The sequence below is a fragment of the Sceloporus undulatus genome, chromosome 1, assembly GCF_019175285.1.
Source record: "Sceloporus undulatus isolate JIND9_A2432 ecotype Alabama chromosome 1, SceUnd_v1.1, whole genome shotgun sequence".
NCBI lineage: Eukaryota > Metazoa > Chordata > Lepidosauria > Squamata > Phrynosomatidae > Sceloporus > Sceloporus undulatus.
Genome location: NC_056522.1, coordinates 320,440,584 through 320,461,463, shown reverse-complemented (window position 1 = coordinate 320,461,463; position 20,880 = coordinate 320,440,584). Strand labels below are relative to the sequence as shown.

The window sequence follows — 20,880 nt, the reverse complement described above, 5'->3', positions numbered from 1 at the left end:
GCCATGCGTCACCCTGAAGCACCCTTTTCTCCTTCAGGTGCCTTATTTCCACCGCCTTCCTCGCAGTGACGTCACACGGGGCGCTCACTCAGTGGTCCTCAAACTGCCCCTTTAAGAGACTTTTTTGGACTTCCCAGGCGCCTCGGCCATGTTGGCCCATACTCTGGGGTTCTGGGAGCTGAAGTCCCAAATCCCTTGAAGGGAATAGAATCCTAGAGTTGGAAGAGACCGCAGGGGCCACACAGTCCAGCCCCATTCTGCCATGCAGGAACTCTCAGTCAAAGCATCCCCATTGACAGATGGCCATCCAGCCTCTGCTTGAAGACCTCCAAGGAAGGAGACTCCATTACACTCCGAGGAAGGAGAGTGTTCCACTCTCGAACAGCCCTCACTGTCAGGAAGCTCCTCCTAATGCTGAGGTGGAATCTCTTTTCCTTTAGCTTGCATCCATTGCTCCGGGTCCTAGTCTCTGAAACAACAAAAAGCAAGTTTGCTCCATCCTCAGTCTGATAGTTTGGGGACCACTGCTGCGGTAGGTGTCACCCCCCTCATTGACCTCATGTACCCACTCCATTTGTTGTGGTTCTGTGTCTTCAAGCCGTTTTCGCCTTAGCAAGGTCTCTCTTCAGAGGAGCATTGCCCTCGCCTTCCCCTCTGAGGCTGAGAGGTCACCCACTGGGTTTCCATGGCCAAACTGGGAACTTTGCTGAACTGATGGACTAGTGGCCCAACACTCAAACCACTTGCCATGCTGCCTCTCCACATCCCACTCCATACAGAATCCTTAATAATATTTTTGTATTACTGTTACTTGTAAATCCCATACTGTATATCGCTGAATGTACAGTAATGGCAATCCACATTTGCTGCTTTGATTACTTGCGGATTTGATTAATATGTTCTCTTTGGGAATCTCTAGGTCCTCCAAAGCAATTTTGCCAGACGTTTGTCATAAAGTTGTTCCAGAGACCCTAGGAGTTTCTAAAGAAAACCCTTGTCTAGTCCTTTGTAGCTCTTCCAGCATGATGCTGTGGCCAACTTCTGGCAGAGGTTGACCATAGAATTGCCCCAGAGGACCTGGAGAGATGTTCCTTCAGGCAGAAAGAATAGTTGTTTTTATTTACTGCGGTTTCCCTTCACCCCAACCCCAACGAATGTGGAGGAACAGTAGTTGCGACAGAAACAACTAGCAAAATTGAAATGACACCTTTAAATTACTGTATCATAGGCACGGCACCAGTGGATTTGCACATACATGGTTTCATGTGGTTGAAGTGAAAAGTTGGTAAGATGTAATCTTTTAAAGAAACTTTAAAAATAATTAAATTTTTAAAGAATAGTTTTTTAAAATTTAAATTTTAAAATGTAAATTGTAAAAAAAACCTTGGGGCCTGTCTTTTCTCCTCCCACTAAGCCTCGCCCCATGCACACCATCCCTTCAGTGTTTTGAAGGGACACAGGTGAATGCCACATCCCATTTCTGACTCAAGGGTAAGGTGTTCCCTCCTGTGGCTTGCATCACACACACCGCCACCTACCCTCTAGTGACATCCTGGCTTTCTCATACTGCTGGGATGGTGTTGTTGTAGTGTCATCAGCCCAGTTACTAGACTGAACAATTCTTGGGGTAGAGAGGTAGAATAATCTTTTTAACTTATTTCAGGAAGATTTCCCCCCCTCCCCTTTCTATTGATGGAAATGCTCTTTTTGGTTCTGTCACCCCCTTTTTAAAAAATGCTGTTGCTGAAGAACATACAGAGACATTTTAATGATATATGATAATATATCCAGGGTTAGCCATATTGGCTGCATGTTGTTGTTTCTGCATGCCTTGGAGTTGTTTCCAACTTATGGTGTCCCTATCACAGTTTTTTGGGGTTTTTTTTTGGCAAAATCATCAGAAGGGGCTTGCCCTTGCTGTCCTTTGAGGCTGAGGGAGTGTGACTTGCCCAAGGTTACTCTGTGGATTTTTTTTATAATAAAAAATTTTTATTGTTAAAAAGTATACAAATATACACAATTACATCAACATTCAAAAAAGAAAACCAAAAAGGAAAAAAGACAATACATAAGCAAATACATATATACATGTCAACACGTACAAACTTACACCAAACATACCTCTTTCATATATTCCTAGTTATGAAGTATGATAATATTTGTTCTATTATTCCAAATAAAGAGTAACCTTCAATCCCAGTTCTCCCACTCTTCTTTCTGCTGAGTATTCTAACTCTTCTCTCTCTTTGTCCCTCTAACCTCTTCTCTCTCATACTCTCTTCCAATCCTATCCTATCTATCTACTCTAATCTACTGCACACACCTTCCTCACCTACTGTTACCTTCTAATCTCTTCCTTATCATCACCTTATTACTCTTCGTTAGTTACACACATACAACTCTCTCTCTCTCTTCATTCCTACCAATCTCTCCATTTTGACTTCCTGTTACTCTGTGGATTTAATGACCAAGTCAGGATTCAACCCCTGTTCTCCAGGAGTTAGAGTCCAACACTTCACCCACTAATCCACAAAATAGTGATACCTTTATGGGGTCAATGAAAATGCATAATATACATGTTGCAAACTTTCAAAGTTATGCTGGCTTCTTCATCAAACAACAGCGTTAAAAATCATACAGGAAAAAATGATAATATTAATGGATAATGGGATTTTTTTGGACAATTTATGGCAAGTTATCATAACTTTAAGAGCCAATAGTATGTGCCATTTGAGGAAGAAGATGCTGAATCTGGCAGGAATTAACCATTTTAATGTGATCATTCTGATGTAATTTTTATATTATTTACTTGCAAGTGTAAGTAAATCCTTACATATGTTATGTCCTCTGCTTGCGGCAATGAAATAAAAAGGGAAAAGAGCTTGCAATCTCTATTCCCTTGGTAGTACTACACTTGTCCTCCACATTCAGAGCAAGTAGTGCCTCTGTTGAAGGCTTTGTCTTCTGAGTTCTCCAAATCATATCAAAAGCATTGCTTGTCACATCCTGAAATTGTTTTTAACATGTTGATTTCATGTTTCCTCAAGCCCCACCTTTTCATCAAGTCTTTAAATTTTCCATTTCAAATAGCAATAGAAAGTACATTTCTATACTGCCTATCGGTGCACTTAAGCACTCCCTAAGTGGTTTGCAATGTGTAAGCTAATTACCCACAACAAACTGGGTACTCAATCTAGTGACCTTAGAAGGATGCAAGCCTGAGTCTAGCTTGCACCCTTGGCTGGTATTGAACTCACAACAGCGAGTGGCTGCAGTACAGGCATTTAACCACTGTACCACCAGGGCTCCTGTATTATGTATTCCATACTGTCCCAAAGCCTAACAGTACAATCCTATGAAGGTCAACTTAAAGACACAAATCTACAAAATCGTATGCTTGCTCACAGAAAAGTGTATGCCAAAGAAATGATTACATATTCTTTCCATGTTTATTTTCCCCCTTCTTACTTTCTACTATGTACAATTATGATTGTAAATATCTTCAGATAGGGACCTGTCATTTTACGATAGGGGTTTGCTATGTAAGCAGACAGATGGGACATTATTTGTAAATAAATAATACAGCGGCTGGCATTCTGCTGGCTAGTCCCAAGTACAGTAGACCCATTAAATCAGTTGATGAACAGTGACTCAAACTGTAGGTAAATCCCATTGATTGTAGTCAGGAGTAAGAGCAGGATTTAGACCAATGCCTCTTTGGCATAACTTGAAGTGGTTTGATGTACAAGCTAATAAAGCAGTGTATAGTTGTGTTGCTGCCTTATATAGTTAAGGCTAAACTTTGTAGTGTTTTTTATTTATTTACTGCATTCTGAATGTTATTTAGCAACTTTCATCTTGTGATAAGGTTGAGCAACCCAATAAGATGATAGCAATTCCTGTATATCAGTGAAGAACTGTTAGACTGCATGATGGCTCCATGGCTGAATTAGAACCTTAATATGAATGATTAAGTAAGCAAATGGTGCCTACAGTAACAATGAGATATGATGCTGGATTATCAAAGACTGACTCCAAATGCCCAGTGATTTTTGTCTTGCCCTAGTTCTGTTTTTGAAAAAAGTTACTGCTCTGAGTACAACTGGAAGGATCATACTGTATTAGATCACTGTTCCTGGTGTGTCAGGTCAGATGCTTATGGAAGCTCATGAGCAAATGATGGGTACAGTAACAGAATAGCACCCTTCTGTTTGCACTACTCAGCATATTGTCCACTATATTGGAAATAACATTCAGCCATTTAAATGTTCTTGTTTGTATCATGGGACTGCTTCACCTGAAACAATAGGAAACTTTAAAAAATACCAAAGGTAAGGCAAGGCAGCATGCTTTCCAAATTAACAGCTTGCAGTTCTTTGTGAAGGAGGTGGTAACCTCTGAACTAAAGGGTTCTTGCTGACTGCTTTCAACTTTTTCCAGTTGCTTAACTGCAGTGAAAGAAGCTAAAAATATACTTAATGGTTTCCTGGAATTACTTTGTGTGTGTAAGCAACTACTGTAGTTACCATAGGGATAGTATGTCAGTGCAGATAGGAGGTTTACTGATATCAGCCTTTGTGTATTTGGTCTTTCAAGCAGCTACCTGCTGGGGATGCTTTAGCTGGATATTCTGCACAGAGTAGGGGGTTGGATTCAATGGCCTGTGAGGCCCCTTCCAACTGGATTATTCTATGATTCAATTATTCTGAACTCCTTACCAGGGAATCTAGAGTAAAATAAACTGTCATGAGATAAGAGGAAGGGTCATTTTTTTAAACTGGTAATCAAATAAAGATCTGGAAGCATGGGGCAGGCGGATGGAATAAATGCCTAGTTATCATGACAGAAAGAAAAAAGTAGGTTCCTCCAAATATCTGTACTGAGATGAAAGGTGAGTAATGGGACAACCAAGTTTCTGGACAGCACCAGATTACAGTATAAGGTTAATTAAAATAAAAGGATTGTGGAAAACTTCTAAAGGATGTATTGAGTAAACGGGAAGCAAAGTGGCAAATGCAGCTTGGTATAAAAATGTTTAAAGTGATGCATGTTGGGCCAACAAATCCTTCCTTCTAACATGTCTTGTTTGATGGTGACTGATAAGGAAACAGATATTAAGGACATGGTGGATAACTTAGGGCCCAAACAGATAGGCCAAAATAAAGCTGCATTGGGTCACTTTGGAGATATGTTGTTTAAATGACACAGGCATCTTAAGAGGTCAGAAGCTGCACCAAAGCTGCGCTCCAGTTTTTAGGGCTGGAGCATGGCTTTGGTACAGCTTCTGGCCTCTTAGGACACATGCATCATTTAAACAGCACACTTCCAAAGTGACCCGTAGCAGCTTTATTTTGGCCTGTTTGTTCGGGCCCTTAGTGAAGACCTTGGAGAAAGATGTGGCTACTGTGAAAAAAGCAAACTGCATGTTAGGGATCAGTAGGAAAGGGATCAAAGATGCTAATACAGTATATCTTTCTACAGATTCAGAGTTCATAGCTCAGTGGTAAAACTTATTTATCTGATGTTTGATTAGATAATGATGTTGATGTTTTCATTGTTGCCTGTTTTTAACTAATTCTATTTTATATGACAACCTACTGTTTATATGTATTTTGTAGATTGTTCACCATTGGCAGGTTTTATATTTTTATTTATTGATTATCTGTATGTACAGCGCTATAGAAATAAACTATAATAATAATGGGATTGAGTCTCCCTTATCTGAAATGCTAGGTGCTGGAGGTGAATTGGATTTTGAGGTTTTTTTATTTCAGTATATTTGAATATACATAATGAGATATCTTGAAGATGGGATCCATGTCTAAATATGAAATTAGATTGTTTTATGCACCTTATACCTGTAGCCTGACTGTATGGTGGATTTAGACATAATATTTTAATAATGTTGTACATGAAACAAGGTTTGTGTTTACTGAACCATCAGAAAGTATTACTTCTCAGCCACCTAGCTGGACAAGTTTAGGTTTTGGAATTCTGATTAAAGGATAACCAGCCTATAGTAACAGTTGTAATTTGATTGTTGCTTTCAAGTCATGCCTGATAAGGACATCTTATTCCCATTTACTAGTGTTTTAGTCCAAAATGTGAATGTTTTTAAAATGAACTAAAATAATCTATGTGCTGCCAACAAGTAGAAGGCATTTCCTGAAGAGTATTAATTACATGTTATGCGGACATTCAGTGAATGACTAAATCCCTGAACATTTAAGAAATAGACTAGGAGATGAGAATTGGGAACCTGGCTGAATACACTCTGAAATGGTAGAGATTAGTGCAAATTATGCCTGTACCTTTCTGACAATTACAGCAGAATGAATCATTTTAGAAAAAGGTTGCCTACATTTGGAACATAAGTTTGCAAAACCATGTGCATTCCATGCACTGTGGCTGTGAAATAATCCTTCATTGTTAAAATAATGTGCTTCTATCATTGTCCACCATGTTGAGTATGACAGGCGCTTGCCACTAATACACTGATTTCCTTGGGAGTTTTCTTCTACAGGACCAGGAACTTCATGATAGCCCAGAGTTCAGTACTTGAAATTTCACTTTTTATCCTGGTTTTATCAGGTTGTGATAAAAATTTCTGAAAAAAATAAGAAATTAGCTACAATCCTGCAAATTGGCAGTTTACAATACAAAATAATACTCTTTCAAGCTACACTGACAAATTCTGTTCAGATTTTAGGAGGTGGGTTGGGCTGAGAACTTTCCAGCACTCCCTCGTATCATCCTCTGTCAGCAGTGACCCTCTATTATTATTATTATTATTATTATTATTATTAACCTTTATTTATAAAGCGCTGTAAATTTACACAGTGCTGTACATACAATCTTTTTAATTGGACAGTTCCCTGCCCTCAGGCTTACAATCTAAAAAGACACGACAGAAAGGGAGTGGTGGTGGTCTACTCTTGACAGTTCCTGCACAAGCAGATAAATGGCCTCAAATCTGAATTAGAAATTGGTGATACCACCAAAATAGAGAACGTCACCCTTTTTGGATGTTTAGTCTGACCTGCGATTAGCTGTTCTGTGGGGTGTGGGGGGTTCAATGAAAGATTTGAAAGGAAAACAGCTGAATTGAGATATATTCTGTTTCCAATCAGTTCAAGGTATGAACAGATCCAGTGGTTTCTTGGCCCACTGTATATACTAATGTATGAGTTTTCATCACAGTTAGATTATAACAAAAGAATTCTCAGGAAATATCCCTACTTAAAGGAACCTGACTTTTGAGTAAACAGAATTTTATAATTTTCACATCTCAGGTTGTGAACAGCCCTGTATCATTGTACACAATTCTTATGACCAGAATCACAATTTGCATCACTAATTTTATTATGCTCTGATACCACTTCTGCAACAAAGCAGTTCATTAAATACCATCACATTTATTTTATACTCAGCACATCTGAAGAAGTGGACTGAAATTCATGCTAAAATAAATCAGTTAAGGTCAAAGATCCACCACTTTCTGTTTTATACTGAAACAATTAAGAATTATCTCCTTAAAAATTGATCCTCACTGGATATCTCATGTCAGGATGTGACTCCAGGAATAAGGACTGGTTTAGAAGATAGAAGATCTCATTTTACTCTCAACTTCCAATTAGCAGATACTAAGACATACAACCAAAAGTAATTAAAGACACTACTAATGACTTGTAGGTTACAAAATTGCCATTTTGGATATGCACTTTTAAAACTCTGCAGACTACATAACCACAAGTAACACAAACTTCGGTTAGTACATTAAAATATAATTATGCACATTGAATTGGTTTATTAAAATGAAGACTCATTTATTCCTGTAGTCCTGTATCTTTTACTTGGTTGTAACAGGTAGAACTAAACTGGCAACATGGCAGTTGGTTAGAATAATAATGATTCTTAAATCAGATAAACTAAGATTCTTAAGAAATTGATTCATGTGAACCCATGGTGTTCATTAGTCAGATTTAAACTTTTAAAAAGTATTTTAGTATCTAGACTTAGTGATCTAGGTGAGTCATACATTATAAAAAAGACTAATGGTTTTATACTTTTATGGAAAGATTCCTGACTGAATGAGGAAATATTTTAATACTGTGTACCACAGTAATCATTGTAGTCTAATAGAATGGCTGTAGCTTCATTGGAAAGTTCCAAGGCCTTTGAAAATCTTGAATAGACATTCCACCATAAGGTTTATGAAACAGTGTACAGTCGCCCTTCCTAACTCCCGGATCTGAAATCTACAACCTTGAATATCCGCGGAAGGGCAGCCTCCGCTATTTTCAATTGCGTGTGCACCCAGGCTGCATGCATGAGGGCGCGCCCCATTCAACCCTATGGGGCTTGAATAGGCACAAGCCCCTGTTTTCACCGGGGGGGGGGGGGGGGGAACGGATCCCCCTGAAAACAGAGGAGGGCCAGCTGTATTTTGGAACTCTTAGCATAATAATAACAGAGCAATTATTTCTGTAGTTTAGACTTTAGTCCTATAGTCGGTCCTTCTTATACATGGATTTTTTATACACGGATTCAAGCATACACCGTTTGAAATGGTTAAAAAATATATAAATTTCAAATATCAAACCTTGATTTTCCATTTTTTTAAAAGGGACACCATTTAGCTGTGTCATTATATGTAATGGGACTTAAGCATACATAGATTTTGTTATACATGGGGGATCTTGGAACCAAACCCCAGCGTATAACAAGGGTCCATTGTATAATGATTACCAAAAGAACAAAAACAAGGCTCTTCTCTTTCACCACTGCCTTTTGCATTTGCAGTGGAACCTCTGGGAGTAATAATTAAAAGAGACCCATTAATGGCAGATGTTACTATAAATGAAGAGCCAATGTGATGTAGTGGTTTGAACATTGGCCTGTGACTGAGGTTCAAATCCTTGCTTGGCCATAGTAACCCTTAGGCAAGTCACAATGTCTCAGTCTCAGAGGAAGGCAAAGCCCCTTTGTACATAATCTTGCCAGGAAAACCACATGATAGGTTTACTTTAGAGTCGCCATATGTCAGAAATGACTTGAAGGCACACAGCAGGACTAATGGCAGGCAGACATAATTGTTCAACCAATTTATTTGCTGACGTTGTGGCAGTTTCAATCTTTGATGCTGAATGAGAAATTGAATAATTTAACTGATTTTTGAAACTGTTTCAGGTATTTCCGTTAATCTAAACTTATCCTAAAATCAATGCCTTGGCAAATGATAGAGATAAACTTCAAAAATAAACAAAGATCCCACCAACAATGTTTTTACTGAAATGTTTAAGAGTTACTGTCTCAGGTTGCAGCAAAAATTGGTCTAAACTATAAAAGCCTCTACTTTTCAATGTAAAATAAAGAAAAAGACCCTAAAGTTGAAGTAAACTTAATTTATTCTGGTTGGGCCATATTGTAGATATTAATTTTTTTGTCTTACCAAAAACTCATGTACCTCTTTCAGGCTTTTCCAATAAGTATCTTAGATATGCTGGTACAATAATTAGCTATGGGATCATTAACCATTTGTATGGATAGTGAAAAGTTTTCCTTGTAGGGGAGTGATCTTTTTATGCTACATCTATTAAGATTTGTGGTGATCTGAATTGTGGTGAGATGACCCTTAACTTTGTTTTCTGTGGAATGGCTTAATTGTTGTCAATGTTGCTTCTCAATTTAAACTGGCATTCTTTTCTCCAGTTTCTCACAGTCAGATTACTCGGCTGTACAGTCGGTTTACAAGCTTGGACAAAGGAGAGAACGGCACTCTTAGGTAAGTATTTTGTGTTGACTTACACATACATGTACTGCCTCTGTCCAGTTACTCCTGAGTTCAGCTCCCAATGCAACCATGCATCTCAGGTGCTTCCACAGAGTCCTTTGCGCTCAGTCCCCCAAAAAGGGTTTTTGATGTACTTGGGCTTGTAGCAAGGAGAAAGGGCCAGGGAATTTATTTTGCACAGAAGTCACATAAGATAGCATTTGCGTATTTGTATCGAAAACAGATTCAGGGTCTGTAACCTCAGAATCTAATAAATAGAAGTGGCTGACATGAGTGATAAGTTAATGTGAAACTGAACAATGTTACAGAGAGATGATGGAAAGTATGGTATATGAGCAGGGTATATGTAATGCTATATTAAAAATGTTGGAGAATTTCAGGCCAGTTAATTTCAGGCAACTCTAATTCACTTTCTAATTATGTACCTTCAAATAACTTCTGATTTATAATGACCTAAGACTAACCTATTAATCAAAGGGGTTTACCATTATCTCATACATTATCGAACTTTTGGTGGGGAGTATACTTTGTAGCTAATGGCTTTGTTGTAATCCACTTTGATTTTGTGAGAAAAAAGCGGAATAGAATAGAAACAACAACAACAACAATAATAATAATAATTGAAAGGAGAGAAACAGGGTTATGGTGGTACATTCCTTTCCAAATCCAAAATTTGTCAGCTCCAAAACTCCCATAAACATCTCTTCTCCTGTCTAGCACCAACTCTCAGCTTTTGTATTTAAATATTCACAACTTCTAATAAATACATAACATAAGAGAATTGTTTGGCTTCTGAAAGATATTCCTATGGTATATCTTTCAGAAGCCAAACAATTCTCTTATGTTATGTGTTTTGTGGACTAGATCCCACTTTATCATCAATTTATCTGATAGACCAGATTTCTTTTCTGCTGCCAGAAAGACAGCATCAGTAGTAATGTGTTGGGAGACGCTGTGGGTACTGCAACAGTGAGAGAGAGATGATCAGGTTTGCAGGGCCCATTAAAAGAGGTGTGTGCTAACTCTGAGCACTCCGTTTCCAAAGGCCTGGCTTTGGGGGGGAGGTTTCCTTGGAGTGAAGGTGCTTTGGGAGCAGAGACTTAGAAAACTGCTTGTGTCATGGGACAGGAAATTTTTCTAACTCACTTCTCCAAGGCTGTCTTTAGCTTTGTTGATCCCCCCTCTTTTGGCAGCAACACATTTGGAAATAGGCTATTGAGACCCAGTAGCAACCTTTGAAGGCCATCACTATCTTCTCCCCCTGTGTAAATACACTACACTAGCATAATGGACTATTATGTTAGCATGAATTGCAAACATATTTCTGGTCTAGTCTTTTGAGAATTACAGGACTCTATTCTTGTTACAAAAGATTAATGTCACTACTCTGTTAAAGTTTTCATATACTGTATATATTGTTCCTGAGTTGTCTCCTCTGTTAACTCACTCAAATCAGTTTACATGGGAGAAGCTAAAGAATTAATTCATATTAATTATGGAATTGCAAAATCACTAAGATTGAGCTAGTGTTTAGACTGGTGAGTTCTGCTTCCTTACTTTAGCCAACAATTTTCCTAGTCAAACTACTGTTTCTCAAGTTCCTGGGCCCCTCTCAAGAGTGGCTGAAAAGACTAAAAATGTAATTACTTGTCATCATCTTGAATCACGGAAAAGATCCCAAAAGCAGGCTCCTTTACTGCCTCTAGACAGGGAGATTAGGCACAGGAAGGAGCCTGCTACAAAGCAATTGTGGAATCTCTTCATTCGGAACAATGTGATAACAATGTCAAAGCAAAATTGTGATTTATGAAGATCTAATACAGAGGCATTTACTAATCTATACATCAGCACGCTGACAAATCTGCCTTTCAATCCAACACAGTATATTCATGTAACTAGAGTTATTTTCTCATTGAGCTTGAGTGAGAGGATTACACTTTGTAGAGCATTTGAAAGTCAGTATAACCTTAGGTGCCACATAGTTTTCTGTGTAAGATGGAAAAACAACAAAATCCAGAAACTAACTCTTAAAAAAGTAAAAGCCTCTTATGATTGCAGTGCATATAACAGTATTATGTTCATTAATGTAAAAAAACTGGAGAGAGGCAGGATAACATGCATTACCTTATAATGGCTTTTTAAAATCGCTTTCCTCTTTAATCATAGTACTATAATATATATATATATATATATGGGAGAGATGATGGAAAGTATGGTATATGAGCAAGGTATATGTAATGTTATATTTAAAATGTTGGAGAATTTCAGGCCAGTTAATTTCAGGGAACCCTAATTCACACTTTTTAGTTTGTGCCTTCAAATAATTTATGACTTACAGTGATCCTAAGATAACCTATCACAGGGTTTTCTTGGCAAGATTTATTCAAAGGGGTTTATCATTACCTCATGAATTATCAAACTTTTCAGACCATAAATGAATGCTTGAAATTTTGTCATAATGTCTTCACATCAACTGTAATTTGTTTTGGCTCCAGACGTCTGTCACAGAGAAGGCTAAATGTTTCACAAAGCTACAGTTCCAAAATTCCATAGCATTAACCCATGACAGTTGAAGTGGTGTCAAACTGGATTATTTCTACTGTGCAGATGAAGCCCTAAAGTAGACTCATATCTGCTGTAGCCATTCCCCCAACACTTAAGTTCTGTTGATTATCAGATGTATCAATCTCAGTTCAGAATTAATGAATTTAAAAATGTGCAAGCATTTTTCAGGACGACATAGAGTTTATTAGATAGTTTTGCTATGATGTGAAGAAAAGAGAAGTAACAATTTCCTGTAAGTTCCAGCCTAAGCCAGGTGAAATAGGTTTTGCTAAGGTAAGAGCTAAGTACATATAGCAACGCACAGTGTTTTTTGGTGTTCATTTACTTTTATGGCTTGTGCAGATTTTCCAGTTAGCATTTTTAGTGGATAATGTCCTTCCATGAGCAAAATGGAATGTTTAAATGCTGGTAAGAATGGCAGCAAAGAATTTTGAAGGTGTAGTTACGTTTAGTTAATTTTTAATCTAAACTCTAGCCATAAACATAAATTTAAACGTGAATGTCTGCATTTAAATCTCAGCAGCAGAAACGTAACAAATAGGGACGGAATACAAGGGGGTCTTGTGTACCTTTGAGACCGAGAGAAAGAAATTGGCATAATAAGCTTTCATAACAACAGAATGATAATGTAATTATTCTTAGAAGTGCTGTTAATTTGTCATCCATGCCATGTAGAATAAGCTATATTTGCAGATCTTCCCTGTTGGTTGGAACCATGAACCAAAGAGGAATTTGGCTACCTGAAGAAGGGGGCATGGATGACTCTTTTGCTGTTGCTATTTTTATTATTTAACCTCTCCCTGGAAATTAGCATTTTCCCCTGCTGCGCAAATACCAGCTGAAAGTTTGTGTAAACTGGGGAAATTATCTTAGGTAAAAGGTTAGTCTCAAATTGGTGCAGAGGAACCTTTTATAAAAATGTGGATTAACCCCTCCTGCTTCCAGTCCAGAGGCAGGAGTCATGTGATCTTTACCAGAACTTTCTAACAAACTTTCCTGCCTTTCCCTTTAGTTTTTCAGTTCCTGCCTTTGCCACAGCCAAAGATTGTTGGTTGTCTTCTTTCTCTCTCTGTTCTTGTCTGCATATACATGAGTTTTTCCTTCTACTTTCCCCTTTTGCATTCCTGTTTCTTAATTCTAACAATGTCCTCTCATCTCTGAGTACAGAGCTTCTGATGGAGTTAGGAAAGATAGAGAATCTGCGATTGTGTGCCTTCAAATCATTTCCGACTTATGGCAACACTAAGACAAACCAGAGGTGGGATTTTCTTGGCAAAATTTGTTCAGAGGAGATTTGCCATTGCCTTCACTGAGGCTGAGAACATGTGACTTGCCCAAGGTCACCCTGAGGTTTCATGACCAAGGAGTAATTGAACCCTCGTCTCCAGAGTCATCGTACAACACTCAAGTCACTATACCACACCTAACTGTTCTTAAATGAAATGTGGAAAAGGACTATACGATCCTATGGTTATCCACATGTTAACAGTTATTTGGAGCCAGCAAAAAAGCTGGCTTTAAAGTAGACCCATATCTGCTGTAACCATCCCTCCCCAACATTTAAGTTATGATACAAATTGTGCCCTAATTCCCCAACTGATTTAAACGCTTTTTAGTAAAGACTTTTTAAAAGGCAGAATAAAAGTTAATAGACTTTTTGGTGTTCCTTCTAGTCTGGGTTGCTATAGTTGACCTGGCTTTAAATTTCATCTTAGATCAGAACCACTTTACCTTTGTTTTAAAAGCAGCCACTAAAAGCTAAGATTACCCTAAAAGCCTAGAAGAGACTTCAGACACTGTACAGTGAATTCGGACTGTTTCTTTTTTGTTTTTGAATGTAATTTCTGACTGAGTTTATGTAGCTGCACAGTAATTCAGGTAACTTATGGATCCAGTGCCCTTTTACCAGAAGTATTATCATCAGAGTAACCCCTAAAATAACCGATCATATTGCTCACTTTCAGTCTCCTGCTCAGATGAGAGAAAGGTATATATATTTCATTCTCTTCCATGCCAGCATTCTCTGAAGATGCCAACCACAGCTGCCGGTGAAACATCAGGAATAAACTCCTCTAGAACATGGCCTTATAGTCCAAAAAAACCCACAAAAAACTATGGATGCCGGCTGTGAAACCCTTTGATTTTACATGAGAGAAAAGTGTTTTTTGTGATTCATGTCTTATACTGATGATATGATGGGAGACAAATATGGCCATGAAGCTGCCACATATGAAGTGTTTCCATCATGGTCTGAGGTCTACCAAGATGATCATTCTCACAGTCTTCCACATCAAGATCTGTTTCATTAGCTCAGGCAGAAAAATGTAACACCAGCAGAATTCCCAACTTTTCCCAAATGACGAACCAAAGTGGTAGGCATTTCAAATCGGTATTTCCCAGATGAAAGTCCTGGAGATGAAAGCAACTTTTTTCCCCACCCTTTGACTATACAGCAAATGCAGTAGTAAACACCCGAACAAGTGTAGCTGTGAGAGATTAATTTCTTCCAGGTTTTCTACCCAGGTTTCTGTGATGCAAACTAGGTCAGCCTTTTCATCAATTATTAAATGACGGATGACAGAAATTTTGTTTTGAAGTAAACTGATAGTCAGAAATAAGACCAGGAGGCCAGAAGACAGGCTGGTAAAATAAACAGGAACATTTTTGCTTGAAGAAATTTACTTGCTATTGCTAAGAATGGCCAGTAAAAGGTACAGAGGTGTAAGATCATAGAATCATAGTGTTGAAAGAGACCACAAGGACCATCCAGTCCAACCCCCAGCCATGCATGTTGAACTACTCTCCCTCTTTCCAGACTTATCCAAACCTTACTCTTATAATAGATCTCTTCCCATAAATATTCAAATAGAGGCACTGTCTTCCCTCCCTAGATAACTTACTGTAGACTAGTCACAAAATAGTGGTAAAATTAATAAAGGTACACCTTGATTTTTATTCTCAAAGCCTCATCAGATTGGAATTGTGCCTTAAATCATATTCTTCCTATCATAGGGATCAAAACGTGTTTTGTATCTCTTCTGTTTTCTAGCATTTCTTCCTTTAGTAGTTGTCACTATCACTACTTAGCAAGGTTTTATCACTCATCATACATAGCATTAGTATTCATAAAATGGGGGTGCTCTAGTGTCCTGTTTCCACATAATATGTTACTTTTAATTCAGTTTGTAATTATGGTGTTTGAAGTAGAACTGTCCTACTTGCATGGTGTACAGTAATAAACTCTAGACAATTTGGAGAGAATCAATGGTTGTTCATGGCTTGAGGAATCTTTACCAGGTGACTTGAGGAAAATATAGAAACAAAGATGTTATGAATGTCGTGTCATGCATGGCTGCACAAAACCGTTCTGGCCAAGTAGTGAAAATAATAATAATAATAGCTTATTTATGTTATCACGCCTCTCCCAGATGGATCGAGGAGAAATTACAGTCTGTTAAAATACATACAGCAGTTCTTAAAATGCATATTAAAACACATCAATAAAATTAATAACAATCTTAAAAACTAACTCATCATCAAGTGGCAATGCAATAAAGTTATGCAATGGTCAGGAGTTATTTTTTACATAAGGTCAGGTGTGTAAGCTTGCCGGAAGAGGTCTGTCTTAAGTGCCTTCTTAAATACCTCCAAGGAGGTAATAAGATGGATCTCTTCCAGAAGACCATTCCACAATTTCGGAGCAGCTGCTGTAAAGGCTCTCTGGAAGGTTGATATAAGTCTGGCTGATTGGTGTTCTAACACATTCTTCCCAGTTATTCTGATAGTGCGGGGCAGATTGTGTAGGAGAGGCGTTCCCGCAAGTAACTCGAGCCCAAGCCATATAGGGCTTTAAAGGTAATAACCAACACCTTGTATTGCACCCGAAAGCTAATCAGCAGCCAGTGAAGAGATTTTAAAACAGGTGTTATGTGGTCAAATCTGGACGAAGCAATGACCAATCTGGCTACTGCATTTTGCACCAACTGAAGCTTCCGAGCTTGGTACAAGGGTAGCCCCATATAGAGCGCATTACAGAAATCAAGATGAGATTACCAGTGCATGTATCACTGCTTCAAGGTCTTTTTGGTCCAGGTAGGGACGCAGCTGGCGTATCAACTGAAGTTCATACGAAGCACTCCTGGCTATCGCATCCACTTGAGATGACAATTGTCGCGACGAGTCCAGGAGTACCCCCAAACTGTGTACTTCATCCTTTAGGGGAAGTGCAGCCCCGTCCAGGAGTGGTTGACAAATCTCCTTCCCTCGACTTGGGGTACCTATCGCGAGTACCTCAGTTTTCTCTGGATTCAGCTTGAGTTTGCTTTCCTTCACCCAGCCTATTACCGACTCAAGGCAGGCATCCAGAGGAGAGATGCCATCCTTAGTCACTGTAACAGTTGGAGGCATAGAGAAGTAAATAAATAAACAGTTTAAAATTTGGTTAGGTCTGATATACTCAACAAGTACAAATTTAAGTTCTTTTATTCATTATTTATTGACTATATATCCTGCCTTTCCCCTCAAAAGGGGACTTGGGGTGGCTTACAGTAAAATTGGGCGGGGGGGGGGACCACACTGAAATGCAACACACACTTAAATATTAAAGCAATGTTACATTCAAAACATAATTTAAAATACCCTAATAAAATTGCCTTTCATTAGCAATTAGCTTGTTGCCAAAAGCCTGTCAAAATAAAAAGGGCTTTGCCTACCAGAAGAACTCTTGCATGGAAGTAGCCACTAGATATCCTTTACAGGAAGTTCCAGAGCCCAGGAGTGACCACCAGATGCAGTACAGTACTGCTTAGATAGCAGTACTCTAAATATTCTAAAGAGACCAGATCCTGTCTGATCTTGGAAGCTAAGCACAGTCAGCCCTGGTTAGTATAGTACTTTGTTGGGAGACTACAGTCGGCCCTTCGTATACACAGATTTTTTATACACGGATTCAAGCATACACGGTTTGAAAATGTCCCAAAAAAGTATACATTTACCTTGATTTTTCATTTTTTATAAGGGACACCATTTTGCTATGTCATTATATTTAATGGGACTTGAGCATACACGGATTTTGTTATACACGGGGGATCTTGGAACCAAACCCCAGCGTATAACAAGGGTCCTCTGTACTAATGAATAACAGGTGCTATAGGCTATACAGTATTCAAAGGAAGGAACTGGCAAAATCACCTCTGAATACGCCTGGCTGAAGAAAACCATATGAAATTTGTACAGTTGCTATAAATTGACAGATGACTTGAAGGTACATACACATACACTGTAAGCTAGAAGGAGGCAGGTTGTTAGAGTCATGTTTCCTTTCTGTTTTGGGGTTAAATTTAAGGTGACTGATTTCACTATGCTCTATGTGCCAAGATCAGACAGTAAGGATATATAGACAGGCATTCTTGTTTGCTTCCCAGAGTTGTTCTAGGGGAGAAACATATTCACCAAAGCAGCAATCGAAGTCCAAGTCTGAATACATTCCATAATATATGTGTGTGTGGCTGGCATTTAACTTCCATTGTTAAGGTGATATCAAATAGTTTTGCGTGAGAGAGAATAAATGGGATTTTAAGTTGACAGCTCCCCTGATTTCCACTAAGAGATGAGAAATAAATGAGATTTTGATATCAGAAATGGGGTTGCAGCTCTCCTTTAGGATTGTTATACCTAACACTGAAAGTGAGGGTGGACATTGGTTGACACTGTGGTATTCTCCATGTATAGTGACTATGCTCTCAGATGTGGTGGAGTGGCAGTTGGATTTCTCCAAAATGTCCTAGTGAAAGGAGTTATGGGGGAGGGGAGAAGCTCTGCAAAACCAAGAAGTCTGGAATGGATCACTGATACAGCAGTTTAGCGGTGATGTGAATTTTCTTCATAGACATACATTCAACCAATTTCAAAATCAGGCAACCTAGTGATTGGGGCACAGACCTGTTGAGTGTAGCCCAAAAGCTATTTATTAAGGCAGAAATGGGACACCTTTGTATCCCAGGACCCTGTGTGGGCTACATAAACTATCAACCCTTCCCGATATTTTTTTTAAACCCCAAGTGTCCAGAAATCTACTTCTGGTTCTCAAAAGTGTATTTTTATGTTAAAAATTACATTTTTATTAAACATTACACAAAACCTATTTTAAAAGAGCATCTCACTCATTTTTTGATTACAAAAAGGATCCTTGAGAGGTGTCTAGGTCAATAAAAAGATCCTTGAATGGGTGTACTTTCCCCACTGCAATCTCAAACATAAAGCTAATTTACAGGATTCCCCCCACCCCTCTTTTTTGTTGTATTTGGGTTGACAGTGGAAAGAGAAGCTTGGGGCTGCGTCTTCGGGACAGAAGGGGAAGGGTGACAGATGTGCTGTGACACAAAATTATGAAACATAAATTCATAATGGCCATTTCTTTGAAAGCTGCGAGTTCTTATAAACCCCCATGTCTTGCTACCCTGGTAGAAGCTGCATATGTATAAAAGTGATTTAAGTATACCTGTGAGTAATGGTAATTGGTTATTTAGAAATTGATGAAGAGAATATTAGAATTACTGTATAGGAAAGTTGTCAGATTCTAGATTAAATACTATACTGTATTTTATAAACCACTGTACAATTGCAATGATGGCAGATAAAAGGCTATTATATGATGAGTGAATATTGATTTTTAATTATTAATGCTGTAAACTTAACTTTCCTAAATTACTTTTAAAAGTAATTCATAGCTATCATGTGGTGGCAGAACCATAACTAGTAATCAGCCTTGTACAAAAGGTTAACAAATTGATCAGAAATTTTACTTTGGCTAAAAATGGATATGAATTTGTTTTTGGCATTGTAGCCGTGAAGATTTCCAACGCATTCCAGAACTTGCCATCAACCCACTAGGGGACCGGATTATCAATGCATTCTTTCCAGAAGGGTAAGTTCCATAATGCATTTACTTTCTTAACTAGACTGTGTTGATTGTAGTGCTTTTTGGATACATCTAAGACATAAGTTCTCAAACAGCATTTTTAATGTGAAAGCCATATCTCAGGACTGCCAATAAAATATTAATTAGTTAGTAAATGAAATTCCTTTTTTAATCTTTCAAGCAGAGGGAATGAAAAAATATATTTGTGGTAAAAGAAGAGCAGTCAGTCAGTGGCTTAGGTCTTCGGTTTGCTGCAGTTTGTGTCTAGGCAACCTACTCAAAGCAGCACATATTCATTTGCTCTGCTAATGAAATCTCTAGTTAGAATCTTCAAGTATTAGCCCCCTAAAGCATTAATGAATTTAGATTTTTTTCTAATTGCTCTGCTCCATTTTAGTATGATAGAAATTCCAATGAGATCATTCTCTTTCTTTCTCTTTGTCTCTGCACACGCATTCCATTTGCAGAGAAGACCAGGTGAACTTTCGTGGATTCATGAGGACTTTGGCTCACTTTCGGCCCATTGAAGATAACGAGAAAAGCAAAGACCAGAATGGACCTGAACCACTTAATAGTCGGAGCAACAAGTTGCACTGTAAGACAATTTTAACTACATATCTATCTACCCAGAATAATTGTATTACTTTGTATCCATTTCTGTCTACTAGTCTTGCATATTGAAATCTGCCCATCTTTCTCTAAATCTAATTTGCGTCTGATAAAAATAAAAGTAGAATGGTTTCTGAAAATGTGAAATTTTCTTTATGCCATTTCTTCAAGCAGATCTCCCAGTTTTCATATTTATTTTAGTGCTCATGCTTTTATAACATTTATTACTTGATAACTTTATTTATTCATTACTTGATAACTTGGAATGGATCTCTAAAAGGTAAAATGCCTGCAAGATGAATATTTCATAGCATTTGAACCTTGAATGAGCATTCTACCTTTGAGTTATGCATTTGTTCAGGTTATATTACCTGCTTTCTGATGCTTCCACAGTCTCCACCAACATCAATATCATTACTCCTTACATGTAAATAAGGGCCAAATATACACTAAATCTACAGTGCATCCTTGGTATACGCGGGGGATAGCCGGACCCCCCCCGCGTATACCAAAATCCGTGTATGCTCAAGTCCCGTTGTCCCCAATGGCACGCGCCGCCATTCGGGACAACTTCCCTCCCTCCCCTCTCCTCCCCTAACTCTTCCTTCCCTCCTCCCTCCTTACTTACCTTTCGTCGCCGTGCCGTGTCGCTGCCGCGCTGCCTGCCGCCACCACTCAGCGGGGGGGAAGGCCGGTGGGGGTTTGTGGAGGCCAAGAAGCCTCCAGCCTGCCACCCGGCCCTTCTGTGGCGGCGACGGCAGAGCAGAGTACCAGCGCCAGAGCCCTCTTCGGCCCCCACTCCCACTGCCGCCGCTGCCAGCACCCTCTGTGCAAGGGTCGGGTGGTGGGCTAGAGGCCTCTGCCTCCATCCCCACTCAGCCCCCGATCAAGGTGCAGGTGCCGGCGACGGAGAGGGGCCGAAGAGGCCCCAGGGGCTCAACCTCCTCCTCTCCACGGCGCCGCCACCGCTGCCAGGAGAAAGGCCTGTGCTGCC

The 20,880-nt window shown here is 38.9% G+C and overlaps 1 protein-coding gene across 1 annotated transcript in view; it reads left to right on the top strand.

The window, feature by feature from the left end:
* Window positions 1-20,880, top strand: part of CHP1 (calcineurin like EF-hand protein 1) — a 28,099-nt gene that overhangs the window by 1,422 nt on the left and 5,797 nt on the right. Inside the window, exons 2-4 of the mRNA XM_042468590.1 lie at window positions 9,712-9,784; window positions 19,203-19,283; window positions 19,745-19,872. Coding sequence (XP_042324524.1) covers window positions 9,712-9,784; window positions 19,203-19,283; window positions 19,745-19,872 — 282 coding nt within the window. The remainder of the gene's footprint in view (window positions 1-9,711; window positions 9,785-19,202; window positions 19,284-19,744; window positions 19,873-20,880) is intronic.